This window comes from Episyrphus balteatus, chromosome 1 (genome assembly GCF_945859705.1).
Source record: "Episyrphus balteatus chromosome 1, idEpiBalt1.1, whole genome shotgun sequence".
NCBI lineage: Eukaryota > Metazoa > Arthropoda > Insecta > Diptera > Syrphidae > Episyrphus > Episyrphus balteatus.
In genome coordinates, this window is record NC_079134.1 from 9904515 (window position 1) to 9922572 (window position 18058).

Genomic DNA, 18058 nt, shown 5'->3' on the forward strand with positions numbered 1-18058 from the left:
TGCCAGTGATATTCTTGTTCGGTAAAAAAATGTGAATACATTGTATTTGGAAATGAAAAATGAAAATAATAAAATATTTTATACATTTAATAGGCCGCCAACAAATGGATTTTCTTATCAAAGGCATGGAAAACAATCCCGACCTTACACCCAAGCCCAAGCCAAGGCTAAATCCAAAATAATTTGGAACATTTTCGCAGACAAATGTATGGTCTTTTAAACACAAGTAAAATTATTAAAGTATTTTCTTATTTTTGTCCACTTGTGGAAAATCTTCAAATACACTCTGAAAACACATTTTTAGCAAAGATTAGAAATTTAATTTACTTTTTTTTGTTTGTTTATTGAGCCAATTTTGACAGTCACAAATAGGAGTGAAGTTAGTTGCGCTTGAAAAAGGATTTTTTTTCCTGTTTCATCTGGTACAATTTCTTTTATGCGTTATCGTTTTATATAGTCGCTCTCTGTCGCGACTATCTTTTGTCGTGGCTATCGTTGTTTTGTCGTTCGTTTCGTATTATGTAATAGGCCTCCTGAAACGAAACTTAAATTTTAAAGTTGAACATAAAAACACAAGCTTTTAGTACCATTTTCTAACATGGTGAGACTTGTCCTGCCGCTTACAAGTGTTGTAATTTGTTATCTGCATTTATTCACTTGTGGGCAAAGTGTAGAATTACTTTGTTTATGCATAATGCGCAAATACTATAATTTTAATATAAAAGGTTTTGCATGGATATAAAAGTATGAACTGTAAAGTTTCTGAAGTTTTTAATCACACTGGTCTCCAACGAAAATGCAATTACTTTTTTTAAGGTTTTTTGTGCGCTGAGTCCGAATCTGAAGTCAAAATGGTATTTTAGAGTTTTTGAAATACTGAACAGGTCAAAAACTCGGATTAGGTTTATTTTTAAGTTTTTATCTGCTTATGAATTTTCTTCTCGTCTAGAAGATATTTATATTCAGCCTTATCGAGGTATCCGTTCCGATTGACATATCGGAGAATCTTCCGATGAAACATGGCGCCCATCAACGCATTGCGATGAAGTGTGTTCAGCAAAGACTTTTTGACAGTTGTGCTTTGAATTTCATCGGAAATTCTCCGACACAAAATAGTTGCGGAATATTTTCAGAAAAGTTGAATTTCACAGAAAAAAAAATGTAAAAATGTAAATATGATTTTGATTTTTTAGTGTAGATTAATAAAAAACAGCGACAAAGCCTCAGCAAGAGAGGTTGGTTGAAATTAAGAAGACTTGAGCATCACAGGATTTTTATTTATTGAATAAATCACACTGACACATGTGTCAAATGAATGCGATTGTATACTTTTTTTTCAGAAGTGGATACCTTGAAGTTCCGATCGGAACAGGCTATCGGATATTTTGGATCAAACATTAAATCATTTCATCGAAAATTTGATTAAGAGAGTTTTTAGCGAAAATGGCAATGAATAAATCTCAAAAACTAGACGTGATAGAATAAATCTGTAAACATTTTGAATTCAGCACACTACTTAAGTGAATTAAGGCGCGAAATCTTGAGTAATTTTTTTCTTGAGAAACATTATTGTATGCCAACACAACAGAATAAGCTTATTATACTAAATTTAATAAAATGACGACGTAATTCTCAATGATCGTAAACTCTTTTTTTCCATGGGTGACCAGTTTGCAAGTTTTGTATCGAAAACAAAAAAACAAATTTCTTTTTATAGTATGCACCCCAACTCTGTAAAGTACGTAGGGTTTTTCGATATATTAAAGTTTAACGATTTTATGGCTCTATTTTAAACTAACGTCATTTCTTTAATGATGATAAAAACTGATAAACTTTTTTGAGTTGTTATAAAATACACTTTATTTAATTCAATTCAATTTTATTCTAATTCAAAATTTATGAATTTTAAATATCGCTTTATACGAAATTCCTTTTATTTTAATGGTATAAAATCCATTTTATAGGAATTCAAAGATGTTTATCGCCAGTGATAAAATCACAGAACAAGGCACAGGTATCTTTGATTCACATTCTCATATATTTTGAAAATGAAACATTTTCCCAAATATTCAAAGCACGATAAATTCCTTTTTGCCAACTGAATTTTCAAAAATCTATTTTTTTTTTAGCAAAAAGTGGGTTTACGAGGTTTCATGGGCGATAATGTGTTAATTGTAATTAACCCTCTGTAGGCACACCTCTTTTTTGCGAATTTGGTTTATACTTTTTCATGTCGCTAGAACTTTTTTCGGTCTCACTATTTTATAAAGAATCATATATGAAATTGATGTAGAATATTCCGAGGAATTCGAATATTGTATTCAAAAAAGTATTTTCACCCGTGTACCGACAGAGGGTTAATATACCTATAAATGTTTTTGAAGTTATACATTTTTTCCACCGTTTGTATCAGAAAGAAAATTTACTTTTCGATAACTGTCAAAGTGATATAGATATTAGGGGGGTTCACATTGACCAACTTACCGGACAGACCAGCCGCCATTTGGTCTGATCTGATGCTGTTTTGATAATGTGAACACCCATCCGACAGCCTGTCCGGTTTGCCGGATGGTTTTCAAAAAATTTTGATTTTTTGGTGGTCGGACCGACATGTTAGTCAATTAAACGACATGTCTGTCCGGCAGACAGTGATAATCCATTCTCTCTTATTTGAGAGCAGAATAGGGTAAAGATATATTAAAAATAAGCTGAAAAATGGGTTTTGACGAAAATTGTCTGAAGAGTGTGAACGAAAAATATAATTCGGCCATCAGGCCAAATGACAACCGGTCTGTCCGGTAAGTTGGTCAATGTGAACCCCCCTATTAGGGTTATTCATGAAACGGTGTAAGCTCTGGTAAACGTGACAAAGTGGTAAAACTGTCAAAATTTTATATGGATTTGACAGTTCGATACCATTTTACCAGGTTTACCAAGAGCTTAACCCGTTTCATGAATACTACCTATTGATGATATTATTATGGTGTGAATTTTAAAAGGCATGTTCACAATAGTACGAAGTTTCATTGTATATCTTACCACCAATTATTGTTTTGTTTTTACATCTTATAGGTAGGCGTTTTTCTTTTTAAGCCCCGAGCGGGAAACTAATCTGTCAAAAAAAACTTTTTCAGCTCAGGCGCTCAGGTTGCGCTGAGTTCAGAGGTTAGAGCGAGCCCTATTCATTCAGGCCCCGTTCTATGCCCTGTGCGGAGCTAAAAAGAAAAACGCATTATTTTAACAAAAAATAGGAACGTCACAAATGTATCCCTATCCAGTTTTGATTAATCAAATTAAAACCCCCTGAGGAAGCTGAATATACTAGCGAAGCGTTAAGTATGAATTGAATTGCATCTACCAAAATGATCACTAAAGTCCAATCATCAATAATAAAACGGCAAAATACTTAACCCAATTCACACACGGCCTAAAAAAGGATTTTTAAAAATTTAAAATTCAATGCATTTTCAAAATTTGTCCTACATTTTTTTTTAATTATCAACATTTTCCCTGGACTATTAATTACTTCAAAAAAATACTCACCACACCCTCTGTTTACCAATAAAATTTTATTATCACCATCTGCTGAATGCATTTACACAAACACATTTTGTAACATACAAAATGAAAAGAAAAAACATAAAATGAGAAATTATCTCTTTGTTTATCTCTCTCCCTGCGTTCTATTCTCCATTTCTGAATATATTTTTTTCTTATCTGTCACGGAAAAGAAAAAAAATTGAAGAGACAGCAGATTGTTTATAACATTTTTTTTCTCAAAAAAAAAGAAAAGAAGATTCTTTAACAAAAATTTGCTGTTGTTTCATTAAACATACAAAAAAACCAACATTGTTAGTGTCTTGATTGAACTTCCAAATCCAAAGTTAAATTCCATCGCACAGAAAAACATTTCGAAATTTCCCCTCATAATTATTCTCGAAGGTAGCTTAATTATTCTAATAGACAATCTGTCATAAATCTTTAATAATTAATTTAATCTAAAATTATTTAAGATGAAATATATAAACACATCAGAAGATGACTTTTCTTGCAACGAAACAATTAATGATCCACCTAGCGATAGTTCCAATAATGAAACTCTCGAATCAATTACCATCGACGATGACGACGATGATGCCAATGACAATGAAAATGAGGCCAGCCTCGATGCCAACATGGACGAGAGTGCTCGTTCATCTAAACAGTTGAGAAAAGCATGCCGCAATAGTGGCTTAGCCTATGTCACTAGTTCGGGCAAATATGTGCCTGCTAAAAAGGTTGTTCCTTTGACCGAATGTCGTGCCAAATGTAGCACTCGATTTACTCCCGAAATACAGCAAGCCATTTTCAATGAGTACTGGTCATTGGGGACTTATGAAAAACGGGCTGAATATGTTGCGTCCATGATAACAGTTATCAATAAGAAATCTGTTCGTCCACGAAACTTTGATTCGGACAGAGAGAAGTATAGAACCAAAACTTATTCGTACTGCCTTGAAATTGGTGGAAAAGTCTTGCCAACTTGTAAAGGATGCTTTTTAAAGACATTGGATGAGTCGGAGGGAATGGTTAAGACGGTTGCAACAAAGATACGATCTGGGCCATCAGGTCGATTGTTGTGTAATGAAATGATGCGAACTAATGATAGTCCCAGGCATGGGAAAGTTGAAATCATATCGGCCAGGAGTACACTTCCATATTTTTGTACGTAGTTTCACTCTAGCATCCTATTAATCATCTTTGGCCATTTCGATTTGTACTCATTAATTTCTCATTTTTTTTTTAAATGTTTGTCTTAATTTTATTTTTAACAACAAACAAAACAAAAAAAAGTCTGTTTTGCATTTAAAATATTAGAAAAAAAAAAATGAGGAGTTATTGAGCTTTTATGGCTAACAAAATGGGAAAGTACCTAGGCATAATAGTTTTTAAAAAAATACTAGTTTTTAAAATATAACACTTCCGTTCGATTTATTTATTTCCATTTTATTATAACCCACCCACAAACCCACACAAGCCCACTAATAATTTTCTCATACATTATTAATTTTTATTTTAATATTGATTTAAACAAAAAAGAAATATTTTAGAAACAAAAAATACTCACATATATTTTGCATTGCATTGAAAGTTTTAAATGAAATTGTTGGAAATACTAAAAAAAAAAAAAAAAGAGAAAATTACAAACATTTTTTTTAGATTTATAGTAATTCTCATCTAAATTAATTGATTTTTAGATGTATTTTAAGCAATATAAGAAAATAAAAAAAAAAAATTATTAAAATGCGTTGGAGTAGGTATATATTATTATCATGTCATTTCATTTTGATATAAAACCTAGAAAACGCATCAAGTTCGAACTAACAAAAAATTATACCCAATAATTGAAATAAATAAGTATTAAAGCATTCAAATAATTGTACTTTTTTGTGATAAAGGTTTATTTTGTTTACAGCTCATTCTCCAAATTGGTTTCAACTACAACTATAATTGGCATGGTATCGAATGGAACCACAACTCTTCCATTTTATCACACTACCAAACCAACAAGCTTCGGTAATAGCGAGAATTTTAGTTACACACTGTTGAGTTTGTCGTACTATAGAAACGCATTAATTTGGAAGAACCTTTAGGGCCTAACAAGTGGAGAACGCATATTTGGCCCCACGGAAAACGAAGGCAAGGCTCCCTGTTTCATGTTGGGTTCAACTGAAAGCAGGGGTGTCGTTGCATTTTTTTTTTAGTATTTGGGTCTGCTTCTTCGCGATTTCGTTGAAATGTCCTTCGAACACTTTGTGTTTTTAATACCAGCAAAGCCGGTCTTTCTAAAAAAAACTTGTAACAAGTACCTGATTTTTTTAAAAACACTCAATTTTTTTTTAGAAAAGTCAACCGATGTTGTTTTGCTATATTTGTCAGTTTTAATTTTAAATTTGATGAGTGCAAAGCGAAATAAACGCTAAAAAAGTTTCAATAGCAAGAAATACACATTATTATGAAATAAATATAGAAAAACAAAATCGGGTGAGTTGTTTTTTTGTGAATCTTTTTACTTTCTGTTGGTAATTAGATGTCTTAAACCCAAATTCGTATTCACTCATTCTGAAATCTTTCGCTCCGTCATCAGGAAGACAGTAAATGGTACTTTTAAAGCACTTTTTCTTCTGCACTTTTTCATCGGGTTAGAAATATTGAGAAACAATTTCCCTATTTTGTTTAAGATTTTTATTTGACCTTCTTCTTCTGTCGGATTTAAAGTGAAATTTGAATGTCAAACACATTTACTTTAATTTTTATAGGTAATTTTATATAATATTCCATTACACTCGTGGATTGAACCGGGAGACTAAGCAGTTGAAATTAAAAACCGCAAAAATTAGAGAACATTTTTCCGCTATTTAGATCATGTTTAGGAAAAAACCCATATAAGGGCCACCCTAATACAGGCAGATGATCGTTTTCGTCATCAGAATCACTGGGATTAACTTCAAAATTAGCCACTTACGACTTAATGGTTTTATTTTATCCATTGACTTGAAGAAAGCTTAGAACGATTCCTATTAAATTAATGAATAAGTAAGTAAAAACTACATTTGAATGTCAAGTTTAGATTATTTTGAGATACGATTCTATTTTTTCGAGTTTGAAAGCAATGCAATTATTAGTCTTAAGAAAAAACATTTTAAAATTTTAAGATTTTTATTTCTTTAAGGCCCAATTTATTCACTCTCCATTATTTTTAAAGGCTCCATTAAAAATTATAAAACTGTCAAATCGCATACAAATTTTAAAATTTCCCTTTTTTAATGGCGACTTTAAATTTACTGGAGTGTGAATAAATTGGACCTAAATAAATTTTTGAAAAACAATATTTTTTTCAACATTTTATTTTTGGGTAATATTTATACTTTATATATTTTATACTTTATAAATGATTTTGTATGAAAACGAATGAATAGCTTTGGTAAATAACGGTTCTATGGCATGTACCCTTAATGATTTTCGATTTTTTTTTTTAGTTCATTTTAATTAATTTTTTGAAAAAAAATTAAACTTTTCAGAATCGATACATGACAGGTATAGCTTTTTTTGGTCCAAGAAAATTGATTCTTAAAACTCATCTGGAGAATCGCCAGAATAGGCTACATACCAAGTTTGATGTTAATTGGTTCATCTGTTTAGGCTGACAGACTTTTAGGACCCACTTTTTTGGCATTCTCAATCATCGTCTGATTGTTATCTCAACTTTTTTTTGTACCAACACATTACTTCATGCTTATGTACATTAGAGTGCCCCGTCATTTTATGATGATTTTGCTTAACATTATTCCTGAACTTTCGGTTGTCGAAGAAATATTAGGGTAAATGAATTTGGCCTCAAGTCCACATAGAAGTTAATATTATATATTAAAGAAGAAATAATTTTAATATGATATTTCTTTTTAATTTGAACATAACTTTTCGAGCTTTAAAAGTTTCTAAAGAGTATTTATATAATCGCTAGTAGAGGCTCAAAAGTTATCTCGAAATTAAAAAGTAAGTATACCCTCAGATTCTTCTCTTCAATACGCAACTTTTGAGATCTCTTAGGATTAAATAGACCCGTAAATTTAATTTATTTATAGAGTTCATACTTTAAAGCAGAAATTTTAAACCTTTTTGAATAGAAAAGCGCAAAAATAAATTTCTTTTACGAGTCTATTTTATCGTAAGAGGTTTAAAAAGTTGCGTATTCAAGAGAAGACTCTGAAGGTATACTTACTTTTTAATTTCGAGATACCCGAAAAGTTATGTCCAAATTAAAAAGTTAGATCATATCAAAAGCTACTCGTTAATACGCAACTTTTGATACTTCTTTCGATAAAATAGGAGAAAAACAAAAATCATCATAAAATGACGGGACACTCTTATATACATCGCAAGTAAAAACACAAACGACTTAAACGAAAGAACCTATTTAAAGTACATATTAGCTTCTTTAAAGTTGCTTTAAACTACTATCACTCTATTGAAGAGTAGTTCAAAGCAGCTTTAAGTACTAAGAAGTAGATCAATTCATTTTCTTAAACAAGAGTAACTACAAATGTTTTAATGGCCTAATCCTTAAGATATTATGAGCAACAGATAAAGTGGTTAGAAATTGAATAATTCTATAGGAAACTATACAAAATTTACTTCAAAAATATTAATAAAAATAAATTCTAGTTTAAACGTACTTTATTGGCGTTAAATACAAATTTACACATATTTATCAAAAAAAGAAAACTAAAATTGCTTAAATTATATAAAAAAAAAAGCACATAATTCTGGGTTAGGATCAATCTAATTCTCATGTTTCACTCGACTAAGAGCAACATAACAAATTTTATCAATTCCTACATCTTGGTATCCAACCGGACCCATATCACAATCAGCACAAATCAGATACTTTAAATTGCCTACGGTATTTGAAAAACCAATGTTCTCGAATTGAAACATATCACCAACTGTCCAGAAATCCTTCATCGGTTCAGTCTCAATTTCTGATGGATCTTTGGTGTTTTTAGCATGAATTGTTGGTAAGTTTATCTGTGAGAAAATGTTAATAAATTACATCAAGGAAATCTCTAATTGAACAAGGTGTTACCTCTTGATCTTGTTGTAAATAGTTTCCTTGTTGTTTTGATAGCATTAATGATTTACAAAATTGGCATCGTACGCAATTTTTGTTTTTTCCATTCGAGATTTCATTTTCAAAATTTATTTCTGTCATTTTTTATTGATAATTTCGTTGCGTTTTCGATTAAGAAAAATTAGGAGAAGATGGACCAATTTTCTATTTTGTTGATGAAAATGAAGAAAGAGAAACAAGTGAAAATGGTCATAGACTGACGTTTGAAGTGGTTTGTTGAATTTTGGTGACAGGTGTGACCAAAATGACAGTTCAAATTCAGCATTTTTAGTGGTGCCAAATTGATCTATAAATAGTACTCATTGCTAAATGGTGAATTAATCATTTTTAGAAATGTGATTTCAACTAAACTTGCACGATTAAAAAATCGTGGTGAGTTAAAATTTTCAAATTTAAAAAAATCAAAATTTTTCACAAAAAAGTCTGTTCGCTGTTCCCCGCTCCAGGGCCCTCAGACTTTGTCGGGTTTTCATTTTACATCGAACGTCAGAGCTTTTTTTCATCAGCTGATTTCTGTTTTGACATTTTTTACTTTATTTAGTTTCTTATTTCATGAATTTCGTGAAAAATCTCATATTTACCACACAAATTTTGTATCCACAAACGGTAAATCACTTTTCGCACTCCAAACAATTTTTTTTTTTTTTTTTGAATGACAACAGCGATCAGAGCGAACACAGAGGAAATAAGTCTGGTTGAAAAAGGAGCTACAAAAAACACTTGACGACGAATTCGGAGCGACCCAGAGTGCCCTAGAGCTCACTCTGCCCAATCACTTTCCAATTCACATTTTCTAGGAACAAATGTTAAAAAGAGGAAAATCCTCACCCCTCTTGCCTACAACCTGACTGGATAGGCAATTGAAAAATCACCGTGTAGCCCGGCACTTTGTTTTTTTTTTCAAAACATTCATGTGCTATTTTTTAGATTTTTAAATTTTGAATTTTTTAATTTTAAATTAAAAAAAAAAACTTAATTTTTAAAATTTTGGCGGCGGATATAAAGCCAATATTATTTTTAAAAAAATTTAAAATATGCATGTATTTGTTTTTCAAAACATACATGCGCTTTTTTTTAGAATTTTAAATTTTGAATTTTTTAATTTAAAAAAAATTTAATTTAAAAAATTTTTTTCGCGTAGGTATATAAAAATTGTGCTTTTGGAAACGATTTATGTAACTCCTGAAACAAGAATCAACGATATGATACTGGAATTTAAAAGCAGTATCTTTATTTTCAAATATAAATATTTTATTTATTTATTATTTTAGTTAAGGCTAAGGGGGGAAATCCCTCTGGAAGACAGCTTTTCAATAATTTTTTTTGGAAAACCGAAAGCAGTTGTTGAAATTTGGAAAAGTATATGATATTATTGACATTATGAAGTATTGATACAATTTTTTTTTGAGGTAACAAAATTGCGGCTCTACAGCTCTTTGAAGTTGACGCCTCGCGTTTGCGCCGTGCAATGCCCTGGTTCAGAAAACTATTTATGATCAAAAAAGAAATTTTTTTCCAATAAAATATATTTATACGCATTGCATGAACCTAAATTTAGTAAAAACAAATCTAAAATAAAAATAAGAGACCAAAAAAAACGAAAAAACACAGTGTTTTTTTATAAAGAAATTGTTAAAAAAAAATGTTTATTGTAATTATTTTATTAAACTTTTAGGTTCATGCAGTGGCCAATTATTTTAAGAGTAATTTGCCTTTCAAGTCGATAGCTTCATTAGTTTTTGAGTTACGTTGCACGGCGCGGAAAAAAACGCGTTTCGAGAAAAATGCGGATTCGGGATTATCTAGAGACTTTTGAGGCTTCATTTAAGGCTAAGACCACTGAAAATAGTTTCTTCGGTTGATAAATGAATTTATTAGACAAAAAAAAAGTAATTTCAAAATAAAAAATTCCAGAGGGATTTCCCCCCTTAAGCTTTTAAAAAATTCATAAAAGATTTTTTTTAAGCTCTCAAATTTAGCTGACATTTTTCTTTACTTTTTTCCCTTCCGCCTAATTGTGACAGATGTATAACGTAAAATTTAATATACCATTAAAAAGAAAATATTAATCAACAAATTATTTAAAAAAAATATCAACTTTTTTTAAAACTCAAAAATTAATTTTTTTGAATTATTTTCTTAATTTTACTGTGCATACCTACCTGAAATTCACTAAAACGTTTTTTTTTTAAATTTAATTAAAATTGATTTTGTCGTTTACGAGAAAGTAAAACATCAAGAAAACGCTTCTATGTCAATCAAAATCGTTGGAGCCGTTTTTTGCTAAAATCAACTTTTTTCATTTTATTCATAGGAAAGTACCGTTAAATTTGGTTCTAAAAAAATTTCAATTTCCCCTCTAGTACCTCGCAAGTAAAAAGTTATTATGAAGTTAGTTTTAAAGTTCTTCAAAAATACTTTTAAATTTTTACATAATTTTTATAAACAATTTATAAATAACTGCGGCAACCCTACAAAATAAAATTAGCCATATGATTTTAAATACCGCTAAATCCACTTCAAAGGCGGCGTTGCATTATCAATCTGAATTTATTACGCATCAACAATTGAAAAATGCGATGCTTTCATGTTTTGTTTTCATTTTTCTTCCAATTGGAATCGAAAAGGTATCCCAATTTGAAACACTTTTCCAAAATTCATTAACAAATCATGAATGACCAAAGAGATCAACCACGTCGTAAGTTTATATGTATTTTTAAAAATTCACTTTACAAAAACTACTTTATATTTTTTAATAAATTATAGTAGCATAGGTTTTCAAGCCATATTTATATTATTTTCCAATTTTTATTTAAATTTTATTAAAGCTCGCAAAATCCTTGGAATGAATAGTAAACTTTCAGCTGCAAGCTCTCATTCAGATTTTAATTATTGTGAAAATCGTGAAAAGTTTATTCATACAACAACAACAACATCAATGGATCGCATGCGTTTTCCAACCATGAGTAATCAAGGTGAGTTTTTTTTCTTATTTTTTGTAAATTAAAAAAAATGGGATACAAAATAATGGTAAAATAGATATTCCATCAATTTGGCCATATGGAGCTTTTCTATCACCAATCATACCAGCACCAAATATGGCTCTTCAATATGCACTCACTCCAAATATGCAATATGCAGCAATGCCATTTTTTACCACACAAACTATTCCTAATGGAACAGTAGCTTCAGGTAATGCCCAACAACAACAACAAACACAACCGAATATAAATTCCCGAGAACCTGGAAAGATGACTATTCAAATCGGTGTCCAATGCGTCAATCAGAACAATCCTATTAACATAAATTCCATGAATGACGTGGCGGCATCTATGGGGAAAGTTAATCTTCAAGTTGAACCACCGGAAACAGGCATAAAAGGTAAGTTTAATTTGAGAGCGGGTCAAAATTCTGTCTGCGAATGCTATTCACAATTCCGCTTTTTTAACGAAAATTATCTTTTTCAAAAATCTGCTTTTTAAAATTCTTATCAAAATTCCGGCAGAATGTTTTTGAACAAAACAATTCTGATAATTCTGTTTTTTTTTTTTTTCATAGCATATGCGCTTACAGCTTATTAATGTACTTCAACTTTCGTACTTTCCAATGATTGTGTCTTAATTATCGCGAATGTAGACTGACTTTCTATAATTCAAATGCTATAAACCGTTGCAAACTAATTAGAAACTATGTTTTGTAATTCAAAATATTCCATTTCTTATTCAATTTTTTGAATATTTATTAGGGTGGAGTGATTTTATTTTTGTTTTTTATTTTAGAATTGGCATAGTAATAAAAAGTTGCGCTATTTTATAAACGAACAAAAATGTATATATACAATTATTAAATAATTTCATTTTGAGGTGTCCCAAGCCCTCTGAATGCTTTAAAAGGGGAATTTTTGACCTTTAAATTAAATGGGAAAAAATAAAGTTACATATAGATTTTCTTTTAAATTCATATTTAACTGAGTTTGAAACATCTAAAAAATATGTTTTACTTCACTTTTAATTGAGATTTCAATCAAGAATCTTAACAAAGGTGGATGTTCGTTCATACTTTTCGTAAGTCTTTTTTCTAAAAAAATATATTAAAAAGTCAAGTAACTTATTTTTTTTTGATGTTTCATATTCAGTGAAACATGAATTTAAAATAAAAATATGTTGAACTTTATTTTTTCCCGATTTAATTTAAAGGTCAAAAAGTACCCTTTTTAAGCGTTCAGAGGGCTTGGGGCACCTCAAAATGAAATTATTTAGAAATTTTAAGTATACGGTTTTGTTCGTTTATAAATAGCGCAACTTTTTATTACTATGCCAATTCGAAAATAAAAAAACCAAAATAAAATCATTCATTTCTAGAAAAATTAGTAAATCTTTAAATATTTTTTCCAAAATATTTAACATTGAAAACCTTTTTTTAATATTTCGTCGGCGTACAGCAAAATTGTTCTAAATCCACTTTTTATCGAAAATGAGTTAATGATGCAGTTTTACTAATCTGAAGGTGTTCTTTCCGAATTTGAAAACCGTTTTTGTCAAAAAAATTTCATTCCGCATATAATATAATTTAATGGGACATAGAACAATAAAAACAGGGAAGTAGCCTTTTGAAAATGAGCCCGAATATTCTTGATTGTTCTAAGTCCCATCATATTTTGTTCTAAGTCCATACTTGTATAGGAATTGCTATGTCCAATTTTGGGGATTTAGTTTTAAAAAATATTTAAAAATATTATGCACCTACTAATGAGGTAAACTTGAATATTTTATTCACGAGAATAGAAAAAACTTTATAAAAAACACAACTTGAATGGCAAACGAGCAAAAAATTGTCGCTTTAAGCCAATTTGTTTTATCAAACAAACAATGAAGATATCAAATAAGTAGCCAGGAGATAATTTTACAAATAATTCTACAAATAATTAAAAAATGGTTTGGAAAATGTTAAAAAGAGCGAAATATTTAACATTTTCCAAACCATTTTTTAATTTTTTTGCAGTTTTGTAAAACCGAATTATAAAAAGCAGAATTTTGAAAAGCAGAATTTATAAAAACAGAATTTGAAAAGCAGAATTTAGAAAAACAGAAATTTTTAAATTTTGAAAAAAGAATTTTGACCTGGCCAGAATTTTGACCCCAACCCCTTTAATTTCAAAAGAAAGGGGGAAGCTAGGCTTTTTTAAAAATTCATCTTAATTTTTTAGAAGATCTAAATCTGAGAACTTCCCCAGTGTCATCTCGAAATCCAAACAATGAACCGAGGTTCGTATTATTTGACCTAAATCCCAACCCTGTCAATTTTTAATATTCATCCTATTTAGCATTGCCAAGAATCTTTCATCAATCCTTGGCGGTGGTGGTGACCCATCCGATTTCGTTATAAATTCAGCTACATTTGAAATTTTAAAAGCCCTTGCTTTATCGGGCAGTGAAACTGCCGAAAAACTCGCCTTCACACATCGCAATCGTCCATGCTTCAAAAAGATCGACAGTCTGTGTGCCCGTTTGAAACAGGATCTAGTTCGTCCTGATGGTGTTTTACCAAATATCAACTCGCAAGGCATTGCATGGGCTGTTAAAGACTTTATATTTGTATTCACTCGAGTTATGAATGCATGGATTATCATAAAGGGTTATGTTTACAATACCCCAGAGGGCTTGAATAAAGTTCGATCAGCTTTGAGTCCCGAATTCGTTCGAAGTTTTTCAGCTTGGCAAGAGACTACAGTGAATTTTGTTGATAATCTTATTCAATCATTCATCAACTTGGACAATCTGGTGCAGTCTCAAAAGAATGTCTATCAAAAAACAAATAATTCAACTCCGATGAAGCCTACAAGTAATGATGATTCATTTGATTATTCAACTTCTTCGGTGGATGATTTTGTTGGAGGAGCTGGAGGATTGCCAAAGGAATCTACAACATCCTTAAACAACAACAACTACATGTACACTATGGTTGAAGATTCGGATTTGACTCAACGTGAAAATACCTTAAATGGAACTTATTTCAAGACTGGAACTTATAATTTCATTAAACGAGAATCATCTGATTCTACAGATGGTGGTGGAGTAGCCACGACTTCGATAGAACAACTCTTTGATGAGAACTTTGTTAAGACTTTATCAAATATTTCGACTGTCTATGACTTATTGCCTGCATTCAAGGCTCAAAGTGAAAAGAAACTCAATTGTGATATTCGTGTATTGGAAAATAAATTGTCCAAATTCTCAACTGACTATGATCCGAATTTGGAAAAGCCTTTGGGAAAGGATCTTGTAAATAAGTTAAATGTTTTAATGGGACGTTTAATGCAAATGAAGAATGGAGATGTCTTTTTTAAGATACAATTTTGCCAAAATTATGTACAAAACCAAGATTATTTTACTAACCAAAATTGGTAACTAATTTTATAAATTTTTTTAAAGTTTCCAGAATTTATAGCACAAACACCAGATTTTATGGATATTCGTGGAATTATTCTGAGATGCCAAACTGGAGCTTATGGGCATGTCTTTGAGGTTGTTCATGATATTAGACTTATTATCTATCAGGCAAAGGAGTATTTAAAGGTAGAACGTTAGGGCCCAATTTATTTAAACTCCATTAAATTTAAAGCGGGAAATTTTAAAATTTGAAAGATTTTTGATTTTAAATTCCCCGCGTTCAATGCAGGTCACTTGAACATAAGTTTTGAATTTTTAAAGGTTCTGATTGGTCAGATGCCATAAAAAGCTAGATGACATTCAAGTGACATTTGGTTCTGACCAATCAGAGGCTCTAGAAAGTAAGAACTTAAGGTCAGGTGGCCTGTGTTGAATACAGGGATTAAATTGAAATATAATGGAGATTAAATAAATTGGGTTAAGAGACTATTTAAGACGGAAATAAAATTTGTATTTTTTAGGAAAATATAAACCTTGAACTTGCCGAAGCTGTGAGCTTATTTCAAGAAGAAGTCGAAATGATCATTGCTCAAGAACCATTTGAAAATTATAACTTTGATCATATCAAAGGTATTCCAAATGAAATTCTTTATAACAGTGGCAAGTGAAAATGTATTTTTTTTTTTTCTTAAATTTAATTTTAAAAATTTGTTTAAAATGTTTAAATTTGTTAAAATGATCTCAGTGGATAAAAATGATAAGTTTTATTATGTACCTAAAAGCCATCAGCTTTATTCTTTTATTATAATGTTTTTTCATCAAATTAATGTTCATTCATTCATTTTTTACTTATTACAACTTTTTTTCATGCATATCTATAGTTTGTAAGGTGTTTTTAAATTTTATCTAAACAAAAATGTTTATCCAAAATTTTTTGAATGTATTTTTTTGAAAATCTCTTACCATAAATGTGACTTAAATATGAAATTTGTGTGATATTTATTATTGATTGTGAAACAAATAAATAATTGTGTATTTATATTAAACCTGTTTAGAAAATCGAAATATTTAAAAAATATAACAAGTAATTGGAATTTTCGTAAACAAAAAATTTTGTCTCCCAGTTTTTACTTTGGTTTGATGGGGAATTTCTGGGAATTTTGAAAACCTTATTTGTTGGGTTCGTTCGATTTGTTAATTTTACTGAAATTCAGACACTACAAGAACTAGTAATTGGGTGTGTCCATATTTATGCACTCTGGCATTTACTTATTTATGTTCCATTTAAATGAGTGACAAATTGCCTATCATGCTTGCCAGAATTTTGTCATTTTATTTTTTGTCATATATCTAAATAATTGCTCTGTCATTTTTATTTAAATAAATTATTGCTGTGTCATTTTTATTTTAAATAATATTTGTATTTTTAACAACCTCGGCGGATTGCAATTAAAAAAAATATTTGAGTTAAGAATTGATCATTGAAACAAAAACCAAGAGAGTGAGAAGAAAATTGGAAATAAAAAATTTCAGTGGTGCAATCCAATGATAGCTTTGACTGGGCCCTAGGGTAAAGGGTAAAAAAAGTAAAAATAAAAAAATAAAATGAGATATGTTTTTAGAATATCTTTAAGAGCATTTTAATGATTCTGACGACAAAAAGAGGCAAGTACGTTTTTTCATTTTCTAGTATTAAATTAATGTTTAGTAAAAAAAAAATGAAAACCGTTAAAAACAATTTAAACAAAGTATTTTTTATATTTTAAAAATATTCTATCATTTTTCAAGAAAAAATAAGGGTGTCATTTGTAGGACAAAAGTAATCAAAACTTAAATACAAAATTTAAAAAAAAATCCATTCACCCACTCTCAAAATCTTTATTATTCGAAAAACAAGAGTTAATTTTAAATCCGAAAATGTTTTTTTTTTTTTTGTATAATTTTAGTATAAACCCTCACAGCCGTTTTCACTATAGCCCAAAATGAGATAGTTACGCAAATTATCTCATTTCGAGTGTCAAATCGTAAAGAAAAAAAAATAGAATTTGATATCTGAACAGACCTAGATTTGCGAAAATATCTCATTTGGGCTGAAGTGAAAACGACATTGACCTAAAAAGTGATAAGGTACAGAATGAAAATTTTCTAACTGATTTTTTGATGATTGCCCGAAATGAACAAATAACAAAAATTATTTTTTGGTCTAAAAAACATTTTGTATACTTTTTTTTACAAATTAGATAATTGCGCTAGTGAGAAAAAATATTTTCACTCTTGTACTTTTGCAAAGAGTGGCCAACAGTAATCAAAAGTTTCTTTACAAAAACTTTAGTTGAAAACGTCTAAATAGTTTGCGAGAAATTCAGAAATAGTAAATTTTATTATTAATATTTTTTATCACAAAAGTATATCATCATATTGGTTATTTTATAAATACCTAATTATTCACAAAAATTTTAAACGAAATCGTTACGGCCGTTCTTGAAACAAAAATAAACTTTTATATTTCCAATAGGTACATATATATGTATGAGGTATACTAGTTTTGGTTTTAAACAAAATTCTCAAATTTTCCCTCTAGAATGAATTATCCAAAGCTATTAACTATTAAGTTTGAAGAAAATTGTTCAATGGACATAGAACGCTCGGAGTACATCTACACAGATATATTAGCGAAATCTACTTATTTGACATTCTCTATAAAATCTCAAACTCGCAAGTAAAAAAAAAGCTAATGGCCAAAAACCGACCATTTTTTGCTTGCCAGTTTTAATGACAAGGACATTTGACAGTTGTCAATTTCTAAAAACAAGTACCTACTATTTTTGTAACAGGAAAATTTCATACAACACGCTAAAAAATAAATTCATAAGAAAATTGATTAAAACCCATCTTTGACCAACCTCACAATTCTGTATCTGTGAATTTCATCAAACGTTTCAGCAAGTGAGTTTTGTCTTTGCCATTTTTGGGAACTTCACAACTGTCAGTTCTCAGT

The 18058-nt window shown here is 29.8% G+C and overlaps 3 protein-coding genes across 4 annotated transcripts; 2 read left to right on the forward strand and 1 right to left on the reverse strand.

Annotated features, from left to right (window-relative positions):
• Window positions 1-3729: 3729 nt before the first annotated feature.
• Window positions 3730-5423, forward strand: LOC129905719 (uncharacterized). Its single transcript, XM_055981264.1, has 2 exons — window positions 3730-3942; window positions 4014-5423. Exon 2 carries the CDS (start codon window positions 4014-4016, stop codon window positions 4710-4712), a length of 699 nt encoding a protein of 232 aa, XP_055837239.1. The 5' UTR covers window positions 3730-3942; the 3' UTR covers window positions 4713-5423.
• A 472-nt stretch (window positions 5424-5895) lies between these two features.
• On the forward strand, window positions 5896-16081 carry LOC129905718 (protein mitoshell). 2 transcript variants are annotated; one of them, XM_055981263.1, is made up of 7 exons: window positions 5896-6024; window positions 11500-11646; window positions 11711-12052; window positions 13878-13935; window positions 13995-15039; window positions 15103-15246; window positions 15582-16080. In XM_055981263.1, the coding sequence occupies exons 2-7, from the start codon at window positions 11517-11519 to the stop codon at window positions 15726-15728; spliced, it is 1866 nt and encodes a 621-aa protein (XP_055837238.1). In that variant the 5' UTR covers window positions 5896-6024; window positions 11500-11516; the 3' UTR covers window positions 15729-16080. The 2 variants fall into 2 exon arrangements, with proteins under 2 accessions (XP_055837238.1, XP_055837237.1); XM_055981262.1 differs by lacking the exon at window positions 5896-6024 and adding an exon at window positions 11293-11369 and having other exon boundaries at window positions 15582-16081.
• LOC129905720 (guanine nucleotide exchange factor MSS4 homolog) lies at window positions 8200-8879 on the reverse strand. Its single transcript, XM_055981265.1, has 2 exons — window positions 8627-8879; window positions 8200-8568 (listed from the first exon to the last, which is right to left on the reverse strand). Exons 1-2 carry the CDS (start codon window positions 8750-8752, stop codon window positions 8323-8325), a joined length of 372 nt encoding a protein of 123 aa, XP_055837240.1. The 5' UTR covers window positions 8753-8879; the 3' UTR covers window positions 8200-8322.
• Window positions 16082-18058: the final 1977 nt, after the last annotated feature.

Bases quoted from the DNA above. Each gene is read 5' to 3' on its own strand.
- LOC129905720 (XM_055981265.1), bottom strand. From the start codon at position 8,752: ATGACAGAAATAAATTTTGAAAATGAAATCTCGAATGGAAAAAACAAA. The intron at 8,569-8,626 runs GTAACACCTTGT...ATTTTCTCACAG, and splicing joins ATTTACAACAAGATCAAGAG to ATAAACTTACCAACAATTCA.
- LOC129905719 (XM_055981264.1), top strand. From the start codon at position 4,014: ATGAAATATATAAACACATCAGAAGATGACTTTTCTTGCAACGAAACA.
- LOC129905718 (XM_055981262.1), top strand. From the start codon at position 11,342: ATGAATGACCAAAGAGATCAACCACGTC. The intron at 11,647-11,710 runs GTGAGTTTTTTT...ATGGTAAAATAG, and splicing joins TCCAACCATGAGTAATCAAG to ATATTCCATCAATTTGGCCA. The intron at 15,247-15,581 runs GTAGAACGTTAG...TGTATTTTTTAG, and splicing joins AGGCAAAGGAGTATTTAAAG to GAAAATATAAACCTTGAACT.